Below are 22,500 nucleotides of genomic sequence, written 5' to 3' on the forward strand. Positions count from 1 at the left end.
CATTGAGGTTAGATAAATTTAAAAAAAAAAAAAAAACAGAAACGATTATAAGAGAATAATAAACATAATGATCGTTTGTTCTTGTTAAAAACTCACGAATATAATATTAATTATAACGACAAAATTGAAAAAGGTCGAAATATTGAAAGGAAATATATAATATACATATTATATTATTTTCAACGAAAGATATGTTACAGTAATCATTAGCATAATTCATATTATAATTAATAAAAGAAAAATCGTTTATCTATGACGTCGTAGCGATTCAATTAAATTGAATTCTTTTGCACAATGTAATAACGAAATACATTGACGCACATTAACGAGAGCACAAGTAATAATCGCATAAAAATAAATTGAAAAAAAGAAAAAAGAAAAAAAGAAATAGTCAAGTTATATGCGAGTCAGTCCGTGCATTGAGTTATGCAAATATGATAACGAGGTTATATAAAAACAAGTAGGCCGAAGAAAAACGTTATTGATGATGAAAATATTTTCCAAAGGGAATTAAACAAACTGGAAAATCAACGATTATTGAAATAATTTGTGATTGTGTGCGTTAAATCGGTAAACTACTTTCAAATTAACTTTCTCGTTCGACGAACGTATTAGAAAGTAAATCCGATGTTGAACGATTAAACAAATACATATACATATATATATATATATACAAATATATATATATATATATATGTATATATCGTTTTTTATTAATCGTATCTTGAAGAATTTTCTTGTACATTATTATATATATATATGTATATATATATTGTGTTGTACCTTCTAACACATGGATACGTACGTACATGTATATATATGTTATCACTTAAAATTCGAGTAGACTCTTATCAAATGGATAATAGAATGAAAGAATTTTAGGGGAAAAGATTAGAGAAACTTTTATCATTGAACGAAAATTGATTTTATTTTCATTTTAAAATGTAATAATTTAAGTGTATTTCCTCTAGTGTATACGTGAAAATGGCGAAAAATTAGAAAGGTCCTATTACGATATAGATCAGTATAGAGTTAGAATAAACCATATATGGAACGGACTTTATACGCTTCAGATATATATACGCGGATTATCTCGTAAACGTAAATTATTAAGAGAAATTTCAATATTCATTTTTCTCGTGATCCATTAGATTTATTTTAGGTTATACCTCAGTTAAGTTATCTATTATAGATAAAATAAAACCATAAATATCATAAGTGAAGAAACATCTTTGGATTCAATGTGCGTTTATCAATAATAAAAATTATTTACGAAACGTCGCGTTGTTGTCGTAAAATTGTATATATTAAAATTACGTTTGTTCATTAGTTGATCATTGAATAAAAAAGAAAAAAATGTTTCGTACGTGTATTAATTTAAATCGTCGCGGCTTTCGATTGGCACGAAGGAACTTACTTCTTAAACGAACAACATGCGGCATGAATGCCGTTGAAATTCCTCAAGGATATATTTTAAACGATCGTTACATTTCGCATAAGAGTTTCCATGTTACTACACGTGCAACCACTTGTGGCGTTTCGAATCAAAAAGTAAGAAATTAACCTTTCTCTTTTCTTTTAAATTATCGTCTTATAATTATCTCATTTGTATTTATACATATGTGTGTATATATGTATATATATTTTTAAACATGATATATATGTGTGTGTGTGTCTGAGGTGATATGTATATATATATATACACACACACATGACGCGCGCGTTTTATCTTAATTCGAATTAATACTTATAAAAGTATTGAACGGATCTATCTTTTAATTATTGATACTTAACTTTTGTGTTTGTATTGAATAAGGTACGTTAAAGAAAAAATATCTTTATGTTTCGAGAGATTATAATTTTAATCAGTCGTATCATTCGAATAATTAAGAAAGAAAGAAAGCTTGTTATAAGAGCGTGCAAAATCAATTGATTTTTTAGTAAAATCCATAAAAAAAAAAAAAAAAAAAAGAAAAGAAATCATCGAATATTTCCAATTTTTTCCTTGTAATAATCGTAAGTATTAAGATAAGTATAATAAAGAAATATGTTTATCATTTTAAAGCATAATGAGTAAATCGTGTCAAGGGTTATCCTTGAAATTTTCTATGCTTTTAAAATATGTAAGTAGATTAATGAATAAAATACATTCGGTAGGATCATTTAACATTCGTGGTAAAGCCTTCGTATTGTTAATACACTCGAAAAGTGTTAAATAAATTTTTATTTTTTTTTACTTTCCTCCTTTTTAAGTTACAGATAATTAGTTTGTTACTTTACGACTTACGTAAGTTGTTTTTTTTTTTTTCTTTTTATTATTTTTAATTTTCTTTTATTTTCCGTGCTGTCTGATATAGACGATGCCTGATATACTGTATGGTAATGTCTGGGAACTTGACCCAGAATTATTTAAGTTAATGGAAAAAGAAAAGAAACGTCAACACTCTGGCCTTGAAATGATTGCCAGTGAAAATTTTACATCTCTTAGTGTATTACAATGTTTAAGTTCTTGTCTTCATAATAAATACAGCGAGGGTCTTCCTGGACAAAGGTAATAATATTGTTATTTTAGCTTATATTATTTTAATTAAGATTTCTAACTTTATCATATTAAAAGAATATTTATCTGTAATTTGATGATATTAGATATTATGGAGGAAATGAATACATAGATGAGATAGAAATATTAGCACAGAAAAGATCTTTAGAGGCATTTAATTTAAATCCTGAAGAATGGGGATGCAATGTACAACCTTATTCTGGAAGTCCTGCCAATTTTGCAGTATATACAGGATTGTTAGAACCACATGGTCGTATCATGGGCTTAGATCTTCCAGATGGTGGACATCTTACGCATGGTAAATATTAAACATTGTATAATCTTATATCTCTCATAATAATTGTAATTGTATTCTTTAGGATTTTTTACTGGAACCAAGAAGATTTCAGCAACATCCATCTTTTTTGAATCAATGCCTTATAAAGTTAATCCTGAAACAGGTTTCATTGATTATGATAAATTAGCAGAGCAAGCACAATTGTTTAAACCTAAAGTTATTATAGCAGGAGTGTCTTGTTACAGTAGATGTTTAGATTATAAAAGATTTAGAGAAATTGCAGATCAGAACAATGCTTACTTGTTCAGTGATATGGCCCATGTGTCTGGTTTAGTTGCAGCAGGTTTAATTCCTAGTCCATTCGAATACAGTGACGTTGTTTCAACTACAACTCATAAAACTTTGAGGTTAATCAATACAAAATATTACAAAACAATTTAATTTATCTTATATCTTATATATATTGTGAATTTATATGATGTTTTTCTTTTGTATGTTTTTAACAGGGGTCCTCGTGCTGGTGTCATTTTTTACAGGAAAGGCATTAGAAGTGTTACAAAAGATGAAAAGAAAATTATGTATGATTTAGAAAATAGAATTAATCAAGCAGTATTCCCAGGACTTCAGGGTGGACCTCATAATCATGCAATTGCTGCTATTGCTACGACAATGAAGCAAGTTAAAACACCTGAATTTCATGCTTATCAAAAACAAATCATTTCTAATGCAAAGAGATTGTGTGCTGGTTTACAAAATCTTGGTTACAAGATTAGCACTGGAGGAACTGATGTTCATATGCTTTTAGTAGATTTAAGACCCTTTGGAATTACAGGTTCTAAAGCAGAAAAAATTTTAGAAGAAATTTCGATAGCATGTAATAAAAATACTACTCCCGGTGATAAAAGTGCCCTTAATCCTGGTGGTATTAGATTAGGTACACCAGCACTGACTACACGTGGTTTCAAAGAAGAAGACATAGATAAAGTTGTGAATTTTATACATAAAGGTAAATTAATATTATCTTCTTATTTAAATGAAAATGTATTTCCATCTAATCATATAATAATTTGATTAAATTTATTTATTTAGGATTACTATTATCTAAGGAAATAAGTAAAATTTCTGGACCTAAACTTGTAGACTTTAAGCAAGTATTGAATACTAATGCTGATATCAAAGCTAAAGTTGCTGCATTAAAAGAGGAAGTAGAAACTTTCTCTCATCAATTTCCAATTCCAGGAATTGAACAATATTAATTATTTTTATATTAAAAAAAAAAAAAAAAAAAAAAAAAAAAATCTCATATAAATCTTATCTTTATATTTAGTAAGAAAAATGTTTTTTGAACATATATAATAATTTTATAACTACTATTTACTTTATATAAAATATGTAATACTTTATATAAAACTTATATAATACTTTATATAAAAGTTGTGTCATGTATTGCTAAAGTATTATTTAGAAATGATTGATTTTTTAAAAAAGTGATATTATTTTTTTCAGATTTATATATTATAAATATGCAATAAAAAAATACGTTATTATTATTACAGTTTACACTTTTTGTTATAATTTAATAAATGTAAATTGCTTTTAGAAAAAGTAATTCATGAAATGTATTCTTTTGCAAATATTAAATATGTTTAGTTATAACAAATTATATATATATATATTTTTTTTCTTTTTTTTCAAAAGGTATGTTAAAAAGAAAGTAATAATTAAAAGTTAGCATTTATTTCTAATGTTTTGGGTCATATAAATTGCATTACATATTGCAGTTTAGTATATTCATTGATTGTTTACTATATAACACATACGTGATAATTTATAATGTAATATTTTTTGCACACAACATTTGAGGATTTTTACACTCAAGACTATATTGTTATTGTTACATGAATTGGTAAGAAAACAAAAAAAAAAAAAATGACAAAGTATCCGTGAAATATTAATTCGTAGTTCTTTTTTTTTCTCTTTTTTTTTTTTTTTTTTTTTGTATTTCTCTGATAATTCCTACTATAAATTGTACATACTAATAATTATCTAAATTTATCTTTATATTATATGCATTTATTCATATCTATATATAAATTCGTTACCGCGCTAAAATGGTTTTAATCATTAATTCAATCATTAATTATTTTATTTATGGTATGAAGCCTATAAACGATACATTCATAATAAAGTTCACATTCAATTTATACACATAACATCTGCAGTTTATTTTTGTTTTATAGAGCATGATATGAATGATTTCTTTACAGATATTAACAATCATATTGGACAAATTATAATTAGTTTGAAAATAAAGTAGGAATACAGGAACTGGTTAAAATCATTTATGCCGATTAATTTGTGTCTTCATTTTATAAAATTTTGCTGTTATTAAATATATTTAATTTTTTTTTAAATTGTAATTTCTTAAAATAACGATTAAATGATTTGAGTTAATTTTAGCGGATCTTAAACATAATTTTATATATTTGTACATTATTTCTTTCTGCCAGTTATGTGATAATTATGTTAGAATCTTCTAATATTAAATATTTGAATTTATTATATATTCCTGGATGTAACATTAGCATTTTTTCTCTTTTTTTTTTCTTTCTTTTTTTTTTTTTTTTTTTTTTTTTAAATAAAATCATAAATAACGAAGAATATTTAAAATTGAAAGATAATTTTGCTATTGTTATTCAAAAACATGATTTTGTTTGATTGTTCTTCTTTTTTTTTCTTGTTTTTTTTTTTTTCTTTTTTTTCTTTTTCTTTAATAATTATCAATCGATACTCTAAATATTGCAAAAATATTTTCTATATAAAATATACTTACAATTATATTAACAAATTTTTTTTCTTTTTTATTTTCTGATAAAGATACAACGTACTCATTCATGAAATTAAAAGAAACATATATGTATATTTCAATGATTACACCCACAAATTACAAGAAATAAATTCATTGTTTTTATCCAATAACCGAATATTTTGTATATATACACATATTTATATAATAACATATACGAGTGTATTTATTACAAATCTAAGATTTTAATTAAGCATTATTTGTTTTCGTTTAATTTTTTTTTATACCAATACGTTATAATTATTTTTAATATTATCATTTCATTGTTCACGACCACTTTATTTCTTTTCTTTTTTATTATTGTTATTTTTTTTTTTTCTTCTTTTTGTTTTTTTTTTTTTTTTGTTTTTCCCTTAACTTACGATGCAACACATTAGATTAGTGTTAATTGTAAAAGTTCCATTTTTTTTTTGTGTAATGGCAGATTAAAATAAATAAGTATATTGCTTGCAACTACAAATTACAATTTACACTCAATATTTATACGAGCGAATGCATTAAGAATCTTATGTCGGAAGTTACAATGTTACGATTACGTCAGGTTTATTTGTCTTGCGATGTAGCTTATATAAAATAAATCTTTGATCTAACAATTACGCGCAAATACATGCTTTAGTGATTATATGTATGATAAATAGGACATTATTGTTAATGGTATATTCATTATCGAGCTTTTTTTACTCGGTTTTTTTTTTATTAGCCTATATCTGCTGAATTCATTACAGCTAATGCAAATTTATTTTGTGTAACTAGATAATTAATATTTCATAATCACGTGTATATTTAATCATTGTCCTTTTAAAACTGCTTTAAAACTGGAATATTAGTATGTAAAACAGATTATTTTAGGGGCTATTTTGAATTCAGTATATACATGCCACAAATATTTTTAAAAATCCTTTCGATATTCTTCCCCCACATACTTTCATACCTAAGGCTTCTGCATCTAATGTTTCCTGAAATCTATACTGCATCACTTCTTTTAAAATTTTACGATTGCAGGCATATGAGATGGAGGAGATACAGGAGCTGAAAATATCTGGGACGAAGGGATAAAAAAAAGATTCAGTATTTACTACTTGTATCACACTGCCCAGTGTTGTCTAACCTTTAATCAGTCAAGTTCTTGTGTCGCGTGCGACGTCGATGCTATATTTCGCTGTTCATCGTCTGAATCCTCTTCTTCTAAACCATTAAAAAATGATTGCAAAAGTGATCCAAATAATCCAGTATTACGAGGACGTGGTGGTGGAACATTGAAGAACAACTGGCCTATTTTATCTAAATATTGACGATAACAAGGATCTCTGTTCAAGGATATCTGATATTGATCGCAAAGAACTGTAAAAACTCCTAATTTACCGCTGGAAAGATAATATTAAAATTGTAATGTAAAAGGGGGATTTCAAAATTATTATTATTATTATTATTATTATTATTTAAATTTCTTTTATATACTTTTAACGTACTAACCTATCAATTGTTTTTAATAAGAAGAATAGAAAGTTCAATAAAGGAAGAAGATATGGTGGACCGCTATTTATTTTTGGATGTCGAGAAGTATAAGAATTAAATACTTCCTGTGCAGTTTTCTTATTTTGTAAACAAAGATATCTGTAAGATATAAAACAAATAAAATTAATATTTTGTAGTAATAATGTGTTATGGAAAAAAAAAAAAAAAAAAAAAAAAAAAGAAAGAAATCTTATATCAAAAACAACTTTGAATACATACTGCAAAACTGCTTGGGCTATAAAAAGGTCTATCTCATTTGAATATCCACGTTGTTCATGTAATTCTACTAACATTGCGGCACATCCAGAACCATCTTTACTATGTATGAAATGTTGTTTAGCCATTAAATAATTTTTCTCTAAAAATGTGAAATATAAATGTGTTGTTTAATCGACATACGTTAATTGATGGATGAGACGATACTATAATATATTTTCTTTTACCTCTCCAAAATACTTGTGCCATTCTTTGATGTAATTCAGGATCTCCAGTTTTATGATTTGTACCTTTTGTACTCCATCGAAGAGCCGACTGTACAAATGATTCTCTTTCGGGAGAGAACGGGCTCATTAAACTAAATAGATGTGTTATCTTTTCGAAATATTCCGATGATGGTTGTAACTCTGATTGTATTAAAACATTTACTAATAAAATTCCTAAGTCGGCTCCGCTAACATGCTGCAAAAATATAATTGTAATACATAATGGAAGTTCAAATGACACTTTCTGCAATAACTATTAACACAAACGACATTTATAAAATGCTCAATAGCTCAGATGTTCAAATATATTTTTACTATGGAATGTTCCTAGAATTGATTTTTTCTCATTGATATTAAATAAGCAAGAGTCATAGAAAGCAATATATAAATGAAAGTAAAATTCTTTTGAAATTTTATATAAAATATCATAATGTTTATGTCAATACAGTTTAAATAAAGTCTATAATTAGAAATGTCGACCTTTTACAGGCATACGAAAAATCTAATACGTTCATTTTATCGAAGAAACATTTTTAATAATTCTTTCATTATGTTTAAAATATTTTCGATTTTTAATATACCTGTTCGTGCTGTAACAAAAGTAAAGATCCATTGTACAATAATTCCAATAATTCTGCATACTTCTTCTGTCCGAGATATCTAGACAAAAAGGTTAGGTGATCATGATGATTTTACGAAAATCATGGTAGAAATCGTGCAAACAAACGATCTAACAGACTCACCTGAAATATAAAGTTCTGTACATTTGATGAGCTTCATAATAATTTTCTGAATTTATAGATGCTTCTAATTTTGCTAAAACTCGCTGAACACCGTGATTATACCGCGAGGCCATGTTTATGCTTGATAGGGATGTTTTTATTTACCAATTGGCAATCACGATATTATTTTTGCGATTGGTACCATTGCTATTCGATTAATAATGCGGTCAACGAATTTACAAGTATATCAAAGTACAAATCTAACATAACGTTGTAACATACAAATTATAATCTTAATCATTTTGACCATCGTCCGATAGATCGTATCATGTTATAAAATTAACCAATCAAATCGTTCGTTTAACCATGATATTTGAATAAATATAAGTACCGATCATAATCTTTTATTAAATCAACGACAAATCATGATGCTCGTTAATGATGATAAATGATATGATAATAATTCGTTGATAAACATTAATTAACGATACATAAAACTACTAACGTTATATGTATATATTAACGTTTCTAACGTTACGGCGGATGGGTAAAAAAAAAAAAAAAAAAAAGAGAAAGAAAAAAGGAGAGAAAAAAAAACCAAAGTGGTGGGAAGGAGTTACGCGTTGCGCACTATTGCTAAAAGCGGTCCATACATAGCGCGTATGTATAAACTGTCATATATATATATATATATATATATATATATATAGTATATGAGTAACAAAAGATAAAGTAATATTGATAAATGCGCAAAGCGTCGTCGCGTTTCCTATCCCGGTGAACGGCGTCCGCGCTGGTCGACGCGCAACAATGAGTACGTTTTCTAGTAGCTAGGCCGAGAGTGGGCGAGAGAAAGAGATTGGTGGTAGGAGAGAGGTTGAGTGGGAAGAAGGGGGGGGAAAAAGTAAGGTATGGAATGAGTGAAGGTGGTAACGTGGAGGGAGGAGAGGTAGTCGCGTGTAGGGAGCAATGCGGTGGAAGCGCCTCTCGCGGTAAACCGGCGAAACTATACTCGCGGAAATAATTATCGCGATTTATGTTATTTGCAAATACGAACGGGGATTAATTAATCGCTGTAACATGTCGAATAGGAACGATTAGGGGGCGAACGGGTGTTGTCGCCGTTGCCACCTATCTATCGATAGTGCGAGTGAAAGGAGTTGGCTGCCCGGTGCGGGGTGAGTCCTGAGAAAACTTCGTTCATTCCCCTCCCGCTTTTCTTAAAGGGGGGCGGTGGCTCGTACAAATGTTTTTTTATCGTTTCGTTGCCTCCGCACCCTGCTTGGCACGCTGCTCTGGCGATAACAATGGCCGAATACGTAAGACCATTCAAGTTTTCGATAACGATCGCCACACTTGCCGATATATCGATGACTAGAATGTATATACTAACTACCTCGTACGACGGATAGTATAAGCGATTGTAGCACGAATCTTGAAGAGCCCTGATGCGCCCTGTTGCACGTGCGGCTGGCTCACTTTGAAGAATGCGTGATCCCTCTTCACTATGAACCACCCACTATTTCCCCCCTTTTTTTTCTTTCTTTCCTTCCTTCCTTCTTTTCTTCTTTCCTTCCTTCTTTCTTTCCTTCCTTCTTTCTTTCTTTCTTTCTTTCTTTTTTTTTTTTTTTTCTCTTTACTAGAACAATCCACTTTGTCTTTACACGAATTTTACTGTCATAATGATTTGTAGGATTTTTATTCAGAGATATATAAATTTATCTGAAGCACTTTTGATATATTCTTTGCTTTTTGTTTTTCCTTATCTTTTTCTTTCCTCTCTTACTCTCTTTTTCTTTTGATTTTTTCTTTTTTGTCTTTTTCTCTTTTTTGCTTTTTTTCTTTTTTTCTTTTTTTTTCCCTTTTTTCTGCCCTCATACAATTTTTCTTACTTTGATCATCTTACACAAAAGTATGCATGCAAGAATATTCAAGAATTGGGTTAAACGCATTAATCTTATAGTTTCTCTTAATTATATTATGACTTCTTATATTGAATTTATTTTGTATATAGAATGGACTTGGCAGAAACTATGAAAAATATTGTCGCCAAAGGTATGCAAACAGAGATGGGTCCACCGGGTGGAGGTTCTGGATACCCTGGTAACCCAAGCAGTGCAGGATATGTAACAGAGAAAACATATATGTTAATTCAAGCATATTTGCAAACTAAAAGTTGGAATCCTAGCATTGAATTGTTACAATGTATAGCCGAATATAAGGATGGATCTATAATACCAAGTGCTGCGTACTTACAGTAAGAATAAATATATATTTCTTTTTTTTCTTTTTATTTTTTTTTTTTTTTTGGATACATCAATATAATTTTCTATATTTCTTGTTTGATCAATGTAAGACCATTGATCTTTAATATTATTTGTAATGTATATACAGAATGATGGCATCTAGAATGGCAGTGGATTCACAAGGAAGATTGGTTTTGAGAGAAAATGGGAAAATAATATTACCTTATGAACATTTTGCCAATGCTGTGATGATGAAACACATAACTGGGCCACAGGGTATACATTTGGGACTCGAGGGAACAGTTAGGGCCGTTATGGAATCTTATACAATTGGACGAGAATATTTTGGAATGGAGAAGGAATTTATCATTGAGGTTGTACAAAATTGTCCAAATCCAGCTTGTCGGTACAAGAATCAATTCGAGATGCAAAAGATGGGCCATATGGCACCTACGTATATTCAAGAAAATGAAGCTACAACATCCCTCTTACGTACAGGTTTTCCACATAATACAGATTTTCAACCAGTAAGGATATAATTTTCTCTATCTTATTGTAAGACCATGATCACCAATTTGTAAATTGTCTAATATATATTTTATTACTTTTTATAATAGGCATTAAGCGGTGCTAATCCTAATACACACTTACCCATTGGGACTGGTGCAGACATGTCAGAAATGAGAGGTGGTGGGAACCAAATGAATATACAACGTCCACCGAGCCGTCCATCTTTAAATATTCCACATCGGCCTGTGTCTCAAGAAAAAAAAGTATCAACCAATAAACAGCATTATGAATCACTAATATCTAATATTCCTATATCAGATCACAAATTAACAGAATTTTTACGAACAAATCTGGATAATTTGGACAGCCTTAGTGGACTTGGTCTAGGTAATCTTCAAAGTTTAAGCAATGCAAATAAAGATCTGTTAGCTTTACATAATGGTGCTTGGTCGTTAGAAAATGAAAAGGGTTCACGTTCGGGTTCTTCAAACTTGGAAGGTAAATTGGAGATTATTAAAAACATATCGTTTTTATATTAGAGTAAGTGGATGTTTTACTTACTAACATTTATGATTTTTGATTTAGTTGGACAAGAAAAGATAATTAGAGCTTATACAGAAGTTATAAAAAACACGGCCAGGATGAAGGCTTGTATACGTCCTGCAATGTGCAAACCATATGGAAAACAATCTGAAGCATTACAAAAAAGTAATAATCACACTCTTTTTTAATTCCATGTATATATATATATTTTTTTATTTTTTTTTATTTTTTTATATTTATTATTTGTGGCACATATTAGTTTAATATTATTATTATTATTATTAGATACGATTAAATATATTATAGTAGATTTTTGAAATCCTCTGCCCCCCCCCTCCGAAAAAAAAGTATTAACGGCCACTAATATCGATTAATTTATTTTATAATTTTTGCTTACATATTTTTTGTTCTTTCATTGTGTTGTTTATCGTTGCATTGATTAATTGGTATTATTAATCGGGCGCAGCTTTGGTCGATACGATACAGCTTGTACAATCTCTGAGAAGTATTATACCACCACCTATTATACCAATTGTGAGCTGGAAAAATGAAGATAAACATCGGTTAGATCATACCAGTACTCCTTATCTTCCGGCATTGTAAGTATGGATATAAAATATAATTAATACAAGATTAAATATATTTAAAGAACATTATGAAAGTTATATATTTTGTTTTCTATAGAAAAGCTGGTGGATTAGAAGAATTATGCGAACAGCGCAAGCTAGACTAGATTTAGACAGTTTTAGCTTAAATATTATAAGACCAATGTTTCGTCTTTGCGCTCTATGGTGTTCTAGTCAGAAAGTGTATAATGATAATGGGTTGTTTAATTTATTATAAACAACCCAAAAAGGATTGCTCAAAGTTGTTGGCATTTAGGACTTTCAAATACTAAGAGACAAAACGAGTCATGCGTGGACTGTGATAAACGTGGGTAGCAAAGAAATTTATATGTAGAAATGAGAAATCACTCACGGCGTTAAATTAGAAATTCAGGTTTAGCGTTATATTGTTATTATCATTTGATTTTACGTTTAAAAATTTTACCTATGGAGCTTATATAAAATCGAATCGGTTATGTTCACGTCTATTTATAGTTGATATTGTAGAATTATTTTAATAACTCGCCACTTGTGTTCCAATGATTACCTGATTAAAAATATATTGCAGTTTTCTAAAAAAAAAAAAAAAAAAGAAAAAATGTTCTACATATATGTATTATCATTATTATCTATACATTTATGAATTTATAATTATGTAATCGGTGCAAGGATATAGACATTAATTGATCTTTTTGTAAATTTAAGATTTTAGAATTCGTACGATCGGACAAAGATTACAAACACGATGATGCATTGGAAGCTTTAAAGCACAAAGAAGGAATTGTGATTCCATAAATACTCATTGTATTATTTACATTTTGTACGTTTGTTAAACTTAGTAAGAGAGAGAGAGAGAGAGAGAGAGAGAGAGAGAATGTGTGTGAGAGAGAGAGAGAGAGAGGGGGGAGAGAAAGAGAAAAGAATTTATTATTTATGTTATATAAAAATGAAAAAGAGAGATCTGATCGAGAGTTCAACGTTCATGATTATTAACTAAATACGCATCTTTGTTTTCTCTCGAAAGGTGCATTTGTTTTAATATTTATTTGTAGATTTATAAAGAAAAACATATATATTGTTGTTATTTCTAGTTTTATTAATTATAAATGTCTACAATCTATGTATAAGAGGAATTATAGGTAATAACGCGAGACATATATATAAGTTCCATAGGTAAAAAAAAAAAAAAAGAAAAGAAAAAAAAGGAAGAAAACCGTGTGACATGTACGTTGCACGCATTAGACTTGATTAAAAAAAAAAAAAAAGAAAAAAAAATAAAAAAAAGAAGGAAAAAAAAGAAAAGAAAAGAAAAAGAGAAAAGAAGCAAACGAAACCGATAAATATTTGTTGAATGATAAATTATTTCGTTATTATACGATAACATCGAAGGAAAATAAATTCTAGTTGTGTCTTTAAAATTGTGGTTGGGGTCGACGTTAAATCATCATTTTTTATCATGTATATGGAATATTGATTAGGAACTTTTTTACCTCTGTCGATCGATACCACAACGTAATTTATAAAAAGAAAAAAAAAAAAAAAAAAAAAAAAAATTAGCTCCTTTCATCAAATAATATTTTTCATTAGATTTCGTTGTTGATAAAAAAAAAAAAAAAAAAAAAAAATAAAAAAATAAAAAAAAAATTAGAAAAAAAAGAAGAAAGAGAATGTGTGTGTGTGTGTGTGAGAGAGAAAGAGAGAGAGAGAGAGAGAGAGAGAGAGTGAGAGTGAGAGTGAGAGAAAGTAATAATTCGAAATTTCATCGTTATAAACGCATTTCTACGACGATGGTGAAATGTTTCCTTCTCTTTCTTATTAATATTTAATATTAAATATTATAAATGTGTATACACACGATTATATATATATATATATCTGTGACGACAAGTGGAGTGAGTGTGATGAAAGATTTGTTTAAGTGTGTGCGTGGTCGATGAGCGTTAATAACTTTGGCTATAAAATAGCAAAATTTTATATGGACGCGTATCTATATATTATAACTATCGAAATACTAGTTTTTTTCTTTTTTTTTTTTTTTTTTTTTTTTTCGTTTCCTCTAATTACGTTTACACGAATGTGTCTTCTGCATTTGCAGCTACTAATATCGTGCCGATCACGTTGTTTATTTACATTGTTTATACTTTCATCAATATAAAGCTGCGCTAGTTTAAAATACGAAACGCTGAACAAACAACGACGACGAATTGCGTAGCGTCGATCCCACTTATCATGTATTTCCGGATTAAAAATAGATGGACTCATTTCTCTCGTAGTAATTATTATAAAAGAAAAATGATGAAAAAATTGAATAAAAAAAAAAAAAGTATATATATATATATATATGTATGTATATATATATAATCAAAAAAAAAAATAAATAAATAAATAAAAAAATAAAAAAAATTAATAAAGAAATAAAAAAATACAAAAAAGAAGAAAGAAAACGACAAAAAAAAGAAGAAGAAGAAAAGAAAAAAAAAAAGGAACAAACACGCAAACTTCGTGACCGTTTGTCTTGCTGTCGAAGATTATCGACATAATTAAGCATATCCATGACTAAGTCTTCGCAACTATACCAAATTGAGAACAAAAAAAAAAAAAAGGAAGAAAGAAAAAGAGAAAAAAGAGGAAGAAAAGGAGCATTCGTAAGATATATATATGTATATATATATATATATATATAAATATCTGAGTAATCGTTCAATCGAAATCTAGAACATTGAAACGACCTATATAAATCTCGATGTGTGTTAGGTTCCTCAGTGATATATATATAGATATATATATATATATATATATACCTATCCGAAAAAGCGTATTGTTCTTCTCTATCGCGTCGTTTTATCGATACCGTAATTCGCATACACGTTACAACGCACACTCTAACTTTGACAGTAAGATGATTGTAAATTGCGCACCGTTGTCAGTCGATCCGGTATTACCAAGCCCCGGAGGACACGATCAACGATATCGTGCACCAAACGCTATCTCGCCTGTGTCTGCACACTAAGCTCTCGTTGTCGCTTGCCAGTATTGCTCCTCTGTACTCTCGCATTATTCTATTCCATAACTATTGCGATTATTAAAGTTTTTACAAGTGTGACTCGCCTTTATAAAGTTATCCAGATCCATAGATCGATATTTCCTGTTTGTACGTTCCCGGTCATACTACGGTTAGGCCAATCCTCGTTTCATCTTGTGCCATCTCCTTAACGTAATCCTCGTATTCGTTGTACAACACCGTATCCTAAAAGTGTTCTTCTTCGATCAGTCGGTTTCTAACGACTATTCGTTATCAACAATTTGCAGGATTTGTTTTTGTTTTGTTTTGTTTTGTTTTGTTTTTTTACTAACTGGTACTGCCTCCAGGACGAAGATGACGTCGTCGAGAAAGTAATAAGCCTGACCCAGGTCGCCCTCGCATAGATAAGGTAGCTTGCTCCATGCTAAACATCTTAGACCCAACGGTGCGAAGACTCTGTCGACTAGGCCAGCAATCTGACCTTCCAGTCCGTTTCCTTTAACTGGCAGATACTCCGACGGTTTGTGATCACCTCTCTCACCTACTTCGACGTATGGACTGAAGGGTAATACCAGGGCTACCACCAGTCGACCTCCTCCCGTCAAGGACCTTCTGAATTGTCTTAACAAACTGTTTGGACGATCGCAACGATCGAGCAAATTCAAGCAAAGTATCACGTCGAAAGGACCAGCTTCCTCGTGCCATTTATCGACGTCCAATACTCTGCAGAAAATATTTTCTTTATCTTTGAAATCTCATATGAAAATGATTTTTGTGTCTGAAGTTGGAGAGGAAGAGGAGGAGAAAGACGAGGAGGAGTGGGAGGGTGGAGGAAGAAAATATCACCAATAGGATTTGGTCGCGACTGAAAATCGTTTTGGGAAAGGGCGTACGAATGTCTATAAAATGTTATACGAGTACATCGCACCCTTCGCTCGCTCACTTAAAATTCGAGTAACCATCGGGAACTGTTACGTCCTCAGACGCGAGGATATAAAAGTATCGTAAACTTCTACTTCAATCAATTCGATGTAATAAACTCTGTTTTCTATACTCTCTCTGTAGATATCTTCAATCTACATAGAAAAATGATGATATGTATCTATCGTACGGAAAAAAAAGGAAAACAACAAAAACAAAAAAAAAACAAAAAAAAAGAAAAAACAAACAAAAAAAGTTAATCAATCATCTTTCTACATACGTGAATTTTCGTTTTGACAATGCCCATCTCATAGGCGGCGAAATATCTGTAGCGTATACTCTATCGAATAGATGAGCCACGTGTGCGGTGGTAGCACCATCGCCAGCTCCCAAATCAACCAGTGAATTCCAAGGACCTTTGAACCCACTAGCTTCCATCAATTTTTCGAATTGCTCGCTGGAGAAGACGTGCATTGAACCTCGACCTAATAATCTGTAATATAAAAAAAATAAAAACTTAGCATATCTCTTTTCTCTCTCTCTCTCTCTCTCTCTCTCTCTCTCTCTCTCTCTTTTCTCTCGTTTCTTACACATTCCATACATACATAAATATATGTATGGAATCAATGATGATATTAAGCATTTTCAAGATCCACAGATATATTTCGAAATATCCTGAGAGTGTCTTTGATAGATACTCGTGCGAACTAAGTTCACGAAGGGAATCGATCAATGCCTGTTACGAGGAACGCAGAATTTTGATCATCGTACGTTTGGTTACCCTTAACGTTATAAATAAGGTAATGGTGGTCCAAGATTCTTCTCTCTTTCACCGATACTTCTTTTCGATTTGCTCTTCTTTCAGCCCCATCTTCCATTCTCCCCGCGCGCTCGACTGGACCGGTGGCATCGATTAACGAGCACCTCCTGGCCCCCATTGAATAATAAATAAAAATAAGACAAAAAAAAGAAAGAAAGAGAGACAGAGAGAGACAGAGAGAGAGAGAGAGAGAGAGAGAGAGAGAGAAAGAGAGAGAGAAAAGAAGAGTCCTGGCTGAGGAAAGCACTCGGGGACCCTACTTGCCGCATTGTTCGTAGCATCCTCGAACCTTCTCTATCTTTCTCCCTTACCTCATGGTTCTTCTCTTTCTTTCTCTGTCTCTGTCTGTCTCTCTCTCTCTCTCTCTCTTTCTTCTCTTCCGTCCTTTACATTCTTCGTTTTGCTCGTAACGTCGAGCCAGCAACGCCTTATAACCACCACCGACGATGAGGGAGACAACGCGAAAGAGATGAGGAGGGGGAAGCGTATCGAAAGGAAGAAATAGATGCGAGAACTCTTACGCGTAAATTGTGATTCATTTTTAAGATCCAATCCATTGGAATATTTGAACGAAGGATTTGTATTTTTGCGAAAGACAATGAAAATGAAAAAGAATAAGAAAAGAAAATATATCCGAGAAACATATGACGCTGGATTATAAATCAGATCACGTTGAAATCTCTAACGAAGTTGTTCCATCGTAAAAATTATTTTCTATACATTTCAAAAATCATATTCTTTATATTTTTAATTATAAAAAAAAAAGAAAAAAAAAAAAAAAAAAAAAAAGAAAAAAAAGAAAATATTATTCCTCTAATTCCTTCGAGTATTACATCGAACATTTTAAATATGTTTAGATTTTCTATATATACATACATACACAGACACACATATATGTATATATATATATTGTTTTTTTAATTATTTTTTTATTTAGTCAACATCAGATAATTCGAGGAAGAACACACATGGATAAGCGCATATATACACACGGACGCACACAAAAACAGTTCCTTTTATTTACCCTCAGGAACGTGTTCTCGTCGGACCACTTTAGTCCACCTTGCTCGTTCTCTTTGGCCTGTCCGAGAAAAGACGAAGAGAAAAGTAACGGGCGGCCGACCAAAGAAGCGCCCTTAATTTCGGTCCTGGCGTCGTGCGGTCTAGAGAGAACTCAACCATCCTCCCCCTCCCCCTTTCCCCTTCCTTCTCCCCCTGAACATCCTTGGATTTATAGCCGACCGTTCGGATCTTTTCGGATTCAAAGAGAATTTGATTAACGTTATGTTGGTTGCTCATATATATATTATATATTATATATTATATATATTAAGCGATTGCGAAAGAAAATTATTTCATTATTTCATTTTCCTCCATTAGAGATTTTCTATTATATAAAAAAAAAAAAAAAGAAAAAAAAAACCAAAAAAAAAAAAAAAAAAAAATAAAAAAATGCAAACGAGCGTTAAAGCGTTGAAAATGTTAATATTATATTCGACGTTATCTCAAAAGTTCATAAAAATCATTTAAATATTATCAATAGGATAGAAGAACGTTAAAGCATTTCGATCATGATCCTCGTGAAAAATCATCGTATTCTTGAGTAAGATCGATCTCAATGGAATATATGATCGAAGATGTATCGATAAGAATGTTAGTCGTTGTCGAATCATTTACATCAGAGTCCACCTACGATCGGTCGAAGGAGAGAGAGAGAGAGAGAGAGAAAGAGAGGGAGAGAGGGAGAGAGGGAAAGTTTCGGTTTCAATGTGTCTTCTTGCCTTTTATCGGCCGGGGGTCTCTACGCTGGCCGCTCGTAAAATACCCTCGAGGGGGTAAGCGAGCGAACGCGTAGTGTTAAAGAGGCGCTCGGAGGATCGTTTACCTAATAATAGCAATAATATGTAAATGCGATGCGTATCGAAACCGCCATCTAAAGAATCCACTCTGCTCCAGGTCTATTGTTTGCAAATCCTTCGTTCGTTCGTTCGGCTTCGATCCGTGCTGCTGTTCCCTCTCTCTCTCTCTCTCTCTCTCTCTCCTTCTCATTCTCTCTTCTTCTTCTTCTTGTTCTTGTTTTTCTCTCTTGTTCTCTCTCTCTCTCTCTCTCTCTCTCTTTCTTTCTTCGTCTTCTTCTTCATCTCTGCTCTTTCGGATTTCTCCCCTTGTTCCCTTCTTCCTATGGTCCCAACAGCCCTTCTCCCTTCGAATCGAACGTATTCGTCGAAAGACGCGCGGAAACGTACCTACATACATGAGAGCTCCACGTGCGCCGATAACTTATAGCGATACAGAGAAGAACGTAAGGATGTTAGCGAGAGAGAGATAGAGAGAGAGAGAAAGAGGTAAACGCAAAAAGTATCGCATGTGAGTTAGGATTAATGACGCTTTGATATTTCTTCTTCGTCGTACTTTTATGTATGTACCTATTTATTAAATGTTTATTCAATTTTATTTTTCTTTCTTATCCTTTTTCTTCTTTCTTTTCTTTTTTCTTTTTCTTTTTAGTATATCTGAAATCATTACAATTTCAATTGAAATTATATATATATATATGTATATATATATATATCTCTCTGAGAATCTGATTAACGACACTTCGTGAATGATGAAAGAGAACATATTTTTAAGATAATATTGAAAATTACGAATTTTCAAAGACACAATGATGAGAGAGAGAGAAAGAGAGAACATTATTGTTTCGATTCCTTTGGTAAATAAAAGACGGCGTATCGTGCGTTCGAGTCAAAGGTCAAGATGGTGAATGATAAAGCAAGTTGGACAAGTCTTACGGTAAAGGCTATCAACTGACTGGTAAACGGAATTCTGTGGAATCCAACGGAAGTAAGTAAATAAGTAAGTAAATAAGAAAGAAGAAAAAGGAAGAAAGAAAGAAAGAAAGAAAGAAAGAAAGAAAGAAAAGAAGAAAGAAAGGAAGGACGGAAGGAAGGAAGGAAGGAAGGAAGGAAGGAAGGAAAATGTTGAAAAAAGAAAAAAAGAGAAAAATAAAAAAAAAAAAAAAAGAAAAAAGAAAGAGAGGTATACTACCCTTCACCGTCCAAGTAGCAGAAACGACGGAGAGTCGACGGCTGGCTCGTCGAGTTTCTCACCCCTTCGTGCTATTACACGATCGACGTTGCTCTCCTCGCTTCGCACGCGCAACAACGAGAGATATGTGCTTGTTCGTTCGACGAATGGAAGGGAAGAAGGAAGAAAGGAGTCAGCATGAGCGTAAGCGTGAGAGAGAGAGAGAGAGAGAGAGAGAGAAAGAAAGAGAGAGAGAGAGAGAGAGAGAGATACAAAGACAGAGGGAGGGAGGAAGGGAGAAGAGGGAGAAGAAGAAGGGAAATCGGTCGTCCTCGGTCGTTTTCGCGAGAGTTCGCGAGTCCTCTGAAGGAGTAAGAGGAGGGAGAAAAAGAGGGAGAGAACGACGACGGTGTCTCGTTAGTCCTCTCTTCGATCCTTCTATCTTTCTCTCTCTTTTTCTCTCTCTCTCTCTTTCTCACTCTTTCTCTCTTTCGACGTAGTTATAACCTCCTCCTCACCTTTACTTGTCGGAGGGGGTGTGAGAAGGAGAAAGAGGAGAGGAGAGGAGTATAAGAGGAAAGGCACGTCACCCTGTGCTAGGGATGCTGCGCTGGTAGGCGTGGACCATGGACCACCCCGGTACGTGAGATTTGGAGGGGAGGCCACGCCATCGACGGAGATCGGAGTAGGAGGATGACCCTCCGAGTCGAGCTGGACGGAGGAGAAAGAAAGAGAGAGAGAGAGAGAGAAAGAGAGGGACGAGGAGAGAAAGGGAGACGAGCGAGAGACGGTAGGGGGAGGGGGAGCCCGGACTCGCTCACGGACAATAATTATTATTATACCCGGCAGAGTTTTGCAAATGCTCTTCTTCGACGACGGAGGAGGAGGAGGAGGAGGAGGAAGAGGAGGAGGAGGAAGGAAAGGAGAGGGCTTAAGGGGTGAGGAGAGGGGAGAGGGAGAGGAGGAGGTGGACTGAGTGAGGGTGGGAGGGAGGGAGGAATGGTCGAGGGGTGGGTGTGCTCGCCCGTTATTTCGCTCGGCTTTGCGAGAATAGCCGACCAGTAAGCAAGAGAAAGATAGAGAGAGAGAGAGAGAGAGAGAGAGAGAAAGAGGGGAGGATTCTTAAACGGGATCGTTATGCGAGTCTTTCGGGAACACACGCATACGTGCACACTTTTCTTCTTCTTCTTCTTCTTCTCCTTCGTTTTCTTTTCTATCCTCTTTCCTTTTTCTTCTCTTCTTTTCTCTCCTCTCCTCTCTTCCTTCACAGCCATCCCCGTCGTTTCCAACCCTCTCTTACAGTATACTGGCCATGCTCACACATCGCTTTCGTTTCGTCCTTGTGGAAAGCAACCCCTCCTCTCTCTACTCGATTCACCGACCTACTCGTTTCTTTTCTCCTACGTCTTTTAATTTCTCGGCTCGACTTGCGAGAAACTACTAGTACTATTACTAGTACTACGTTACTATTACTATTACTATTACTATTGCTATTACTATTACTAGTACTATTACTTAGTTATTCTTTTTCTCTCTCTCTCTCTCTCTTTCTATCTCACTTGTTCCTTTTGAGATCCTCCGCAGTATTCCAAAGCCGATCCCAACGACGCTGCATCGGATTTTACGATCGTCGATCGATCGATAAAAGGAGCGCGAGGTAAATGGAATTAAGTAGGATCGTAAAATTCTTCGTCGTGTCGAGCTCCGCTTCTTCGTGCGGGATTCGAGCCGTGTATTCTAATCTCTCTAGCAGCTCTTCATACTTACTTTTTTATTTATTTCTTGTTTTTCTTTTTTTTCTTTTTTTTTTTTTTTCATTTTTTTTCATTTTTTCCCCCATACCTTTTAATTACATAGGTGTATGTGCGTGTTCGTATCTGTATGTATCTGTTTATATATATATATATATATATATATATATATATATATATATATAAATAATATATATGTATATATAAAAATTCATTGTCAATTTTTCTTTGCAATTTTTGCTCTCTCCATAATTTTGTTTTCTTTCTTTTTTATTCTTTTTCTTCTTTCTTTTTCCTTTCTTTCTCTCTCTCTCTCTCTTTTTTTATTATAGTTGTTGCCATCATAAAAAAAAATAGTACCATCACATCGCCCAAATCCCAATGGTACGTTTGTAAGAACGTTTCTGAATTTTAGACCACTTTAAACACCGTGATTCGAGCGCGACGCTCGGGAAACCCACCGTCGAGAGTCGTAAAGGAACGTAAAGGAAGAAACTATGGGCGTCGTGTGGTGGTCGGTCCTCGTCGTTCAACAAGATCCAACCATCTCGGAATAAAACGTGGCCTTTTTACTTTTAGAAGAGACACTTCAGAGAAAACGCAATGACGTCTGCGAGTCTTTATTAAGCGACA

General features: G+C 32.3%; 4 protein-coding genes across 10 annotated transcripts in view; 2 read left to right on the plus strand and 2 right to left on the minus strand.

Moving 5' to 3' along the window:
• The first annotated feature begins 894 nt into the window (after positions 1-894).
• LOC124424947 (serine hydroxymethyltransferase) lies at positions 895-5,482 on the plus strand. Of its 4 annotated transcripts, none has more exons than XM_046964610.1 (6): positions 895-1,551; positions 2,358-2,551; positions 2,647-2,858; positions 2,920-3,244; positions 3,344-3,843; positions 3,927-5,482. In XM_046964610.1, exons 1-6 carry the CDS (start codon positions 1,357-1,359, stop codon positions 4,091-4,093), a joined length of 1,593 nt encoding a protein of 530 aa, XP_046820566.1. In that variant the 5' UTR covers positions 895-1,356; the 3' UTR covers positions 4,094-5,482. The 4 variants fall into 4 exon arrangements, with proteins under 4 accessions (XP_046820566.1, XP_046820568.1, XP_046820569.1 ...); XM_046964612.1 differs by lacking the exon at positions 895-1,551 and adding an exon at positions 1,666-1,816; XM_046964613.1 differs by lacking the exon at positions 895-1,551 and adding an exon at positions 1,880-2,016.
• Positions 5,483-6,003: 521 nt separating this feature from the next.
• Positions 6,004-8,705, minus strand: LOC124424653 (Golgi to ER traffic protein 4 homolog). The gene is made up of 7 exons (XM_046964024.1): positions 8,444-8,705; positions 8,282-8,360; positions 7,662-7,896; positions 7,438-7,576; positions 7,177-7,317; positions 6,812-7,067; positions 6,004-6,742 (listed from the first exon to the last, which is right to left on the minus strand). The coding sequence occupies exons 1-6, from the start codon at positions 8,554-8,556 to the stop codon at positions 6,818-6,820; spliced, it is 957 nt and encodes a 318-aa protein (XP_046819980.1). The 5' UTR covers positions 8,557-8,705; the 3' UTR covers positions 6,004-6,742; positions 6,812-6,817.
• Positions 8,706-9,122: 417 nt separating this feature from the next.
• LOC124424651 lies at positions 9,123-15,429 on the plus strand. Of its 3 annotated transcripts, none has more exons than XM_046964020.1 (7): positions 9,123-9,600; positions 10,437-10,679; positions 10,817-11,195; positions 11,286-11,676; positions 11,764-11,886; positions 12,188-12,320; positions 12,406-15,429. In XM_046964020.1, exons 2-7 carry the CDS (start codon positions 10,438-10,440, stop codon positions 12,452-12,454), a joined length of 1,317 nt encoding a protein of 438 aa, XP_046819976.1. In that variant the 5' UTR covers positions 9,123-9,600; position 10,437; the 3' UTR covers positions 12,455-15,429. The 3 variants fall into 3 exon arrangements, with proteins under 3 accessions (XP_046819976.1, XP_046819974.1, XP_046819977.1); XM_046964018.1 differs by lacking the exon at positions 9,123-9,600 and adding an exon at positions 9,613-9,803; XM_046964021.1 differs by lacking the exon at positions 9,123-9,600 and adding an exon at positions 9,624-9,741.
• Positions 10,092-22,500, minus strand: part of LOC124424652 (protein-L-histidine N-pros-methyltransferase) — a 33,295-nt gene continuing 20,886 nt past the window's right edge. Inside the window, exons 3-8 of one of the 2 annotated variants that reach the window (XM_046964022.1) lie at positions 16,550-16,762; positions 15,681-16,071; positions 15,435-15,573; positions 12,119-12,260; positions 11,320-11,421; positions 10,092-10,522 (exon numbers count right to left, since the gene is read on the minus strand). In XM_046964022.1, the coding sequence (XP_046819978.1) occupies positions 15,490-15,573; positions 15,681-16,071; positions 16,550-16,762 (688 nt within the window). In that variant the 3' untranslated portion in view covers positions 10,092-10,522; positions 11,320-11,421; positions 12,119-12,260; positions 15,435-15,489. Of the gene's footprint in view, positions 10,523-11,319; positions 11,422-12,118; positions 12,261-15,434; positions 15,612-15,680; positions 16,072-16,549; positions 16,763-22,500 lie in introns of those variants that run through there. The other variant, XM_046964023.1, reaches the window with a different exon arrangement.

This window comes from Vespa crabro, chromosome 6 (assembly GCF_910589235.1).
Source record: "Vespa crabro chromosome 6, iyVesCrab1.2, whole genome shotgun sequence".
NCBI classification, from domain to species: domain Eukaryota; kingdom Metazoa; phylum Arthropoda; class Insecta; order Hymenoptera; family Vespidae; genus Vespa; species Vespa crabro.

Bases quoted from the DNA above. Each gene is read 5' to 3' on its own strand.
- LOC124424653 (XM_046964024.1), bottom strand. From the start codon at position 8,556: ATGGCCTCGCGGTATAATCACGGTGTTCAGCGAGTTTTAGCAAAATTA. The intron at 8,361-8,443 runs GTGAGTCTGTTA...CTTTTTGTCTAG, and splicing joins TACAGAACTTTATATTTCAG to ATATCTCGGACAGAAGAAGT. The intron at 7,318-7,437 runs GTATGTATTCAA...TATATCTTACAG, and splicing joins ATAGCCCAAGCAGTTTTGCA to ATATCTTTGTTTACAAAATA.
- LOC124424947 (XM_046964610.1), top strand. From the start codon at position 1,357: ATGTTTCGTACGTGTATTAATTTAAATCGTCGCGGCTTTCGATTGGCA. The intron at 2,552-2,646 runs GTAATAATATTG...TGATGATATTAG, and splicing joins GAGGGTCTTCCTGGACAAAG to ATATTATGGAGGAAATGAAT. The intron at 2,859-2,919 runs GTAAATATTAAA...TGTATTCTTTAG, and splicing joins TGGTGGACATCTTACGCATG to GATTTTTTACTGGAACCAAG.
- LOC124424651 (XM_046964018.1), top strand. From the start codon at position 9,730: ATGGCCGAATACGTAAGACCATTCAAGTTTTCGATAACGATCGCCACA. The intron at 9,804-10,436 runs GTATATACTAAC...TTTTGTATATAG, and splicing joins GATATATCGATGACTAGAAT to AATGGACTTGGCAGAAACTA. The intron at 11,196-11,285 runs GTAAGGATATAA...TTTTTATAATAG, and splicing joins ATAATACAGATTTTCAACCA to GCATTAAGCGGTGCTAATCC.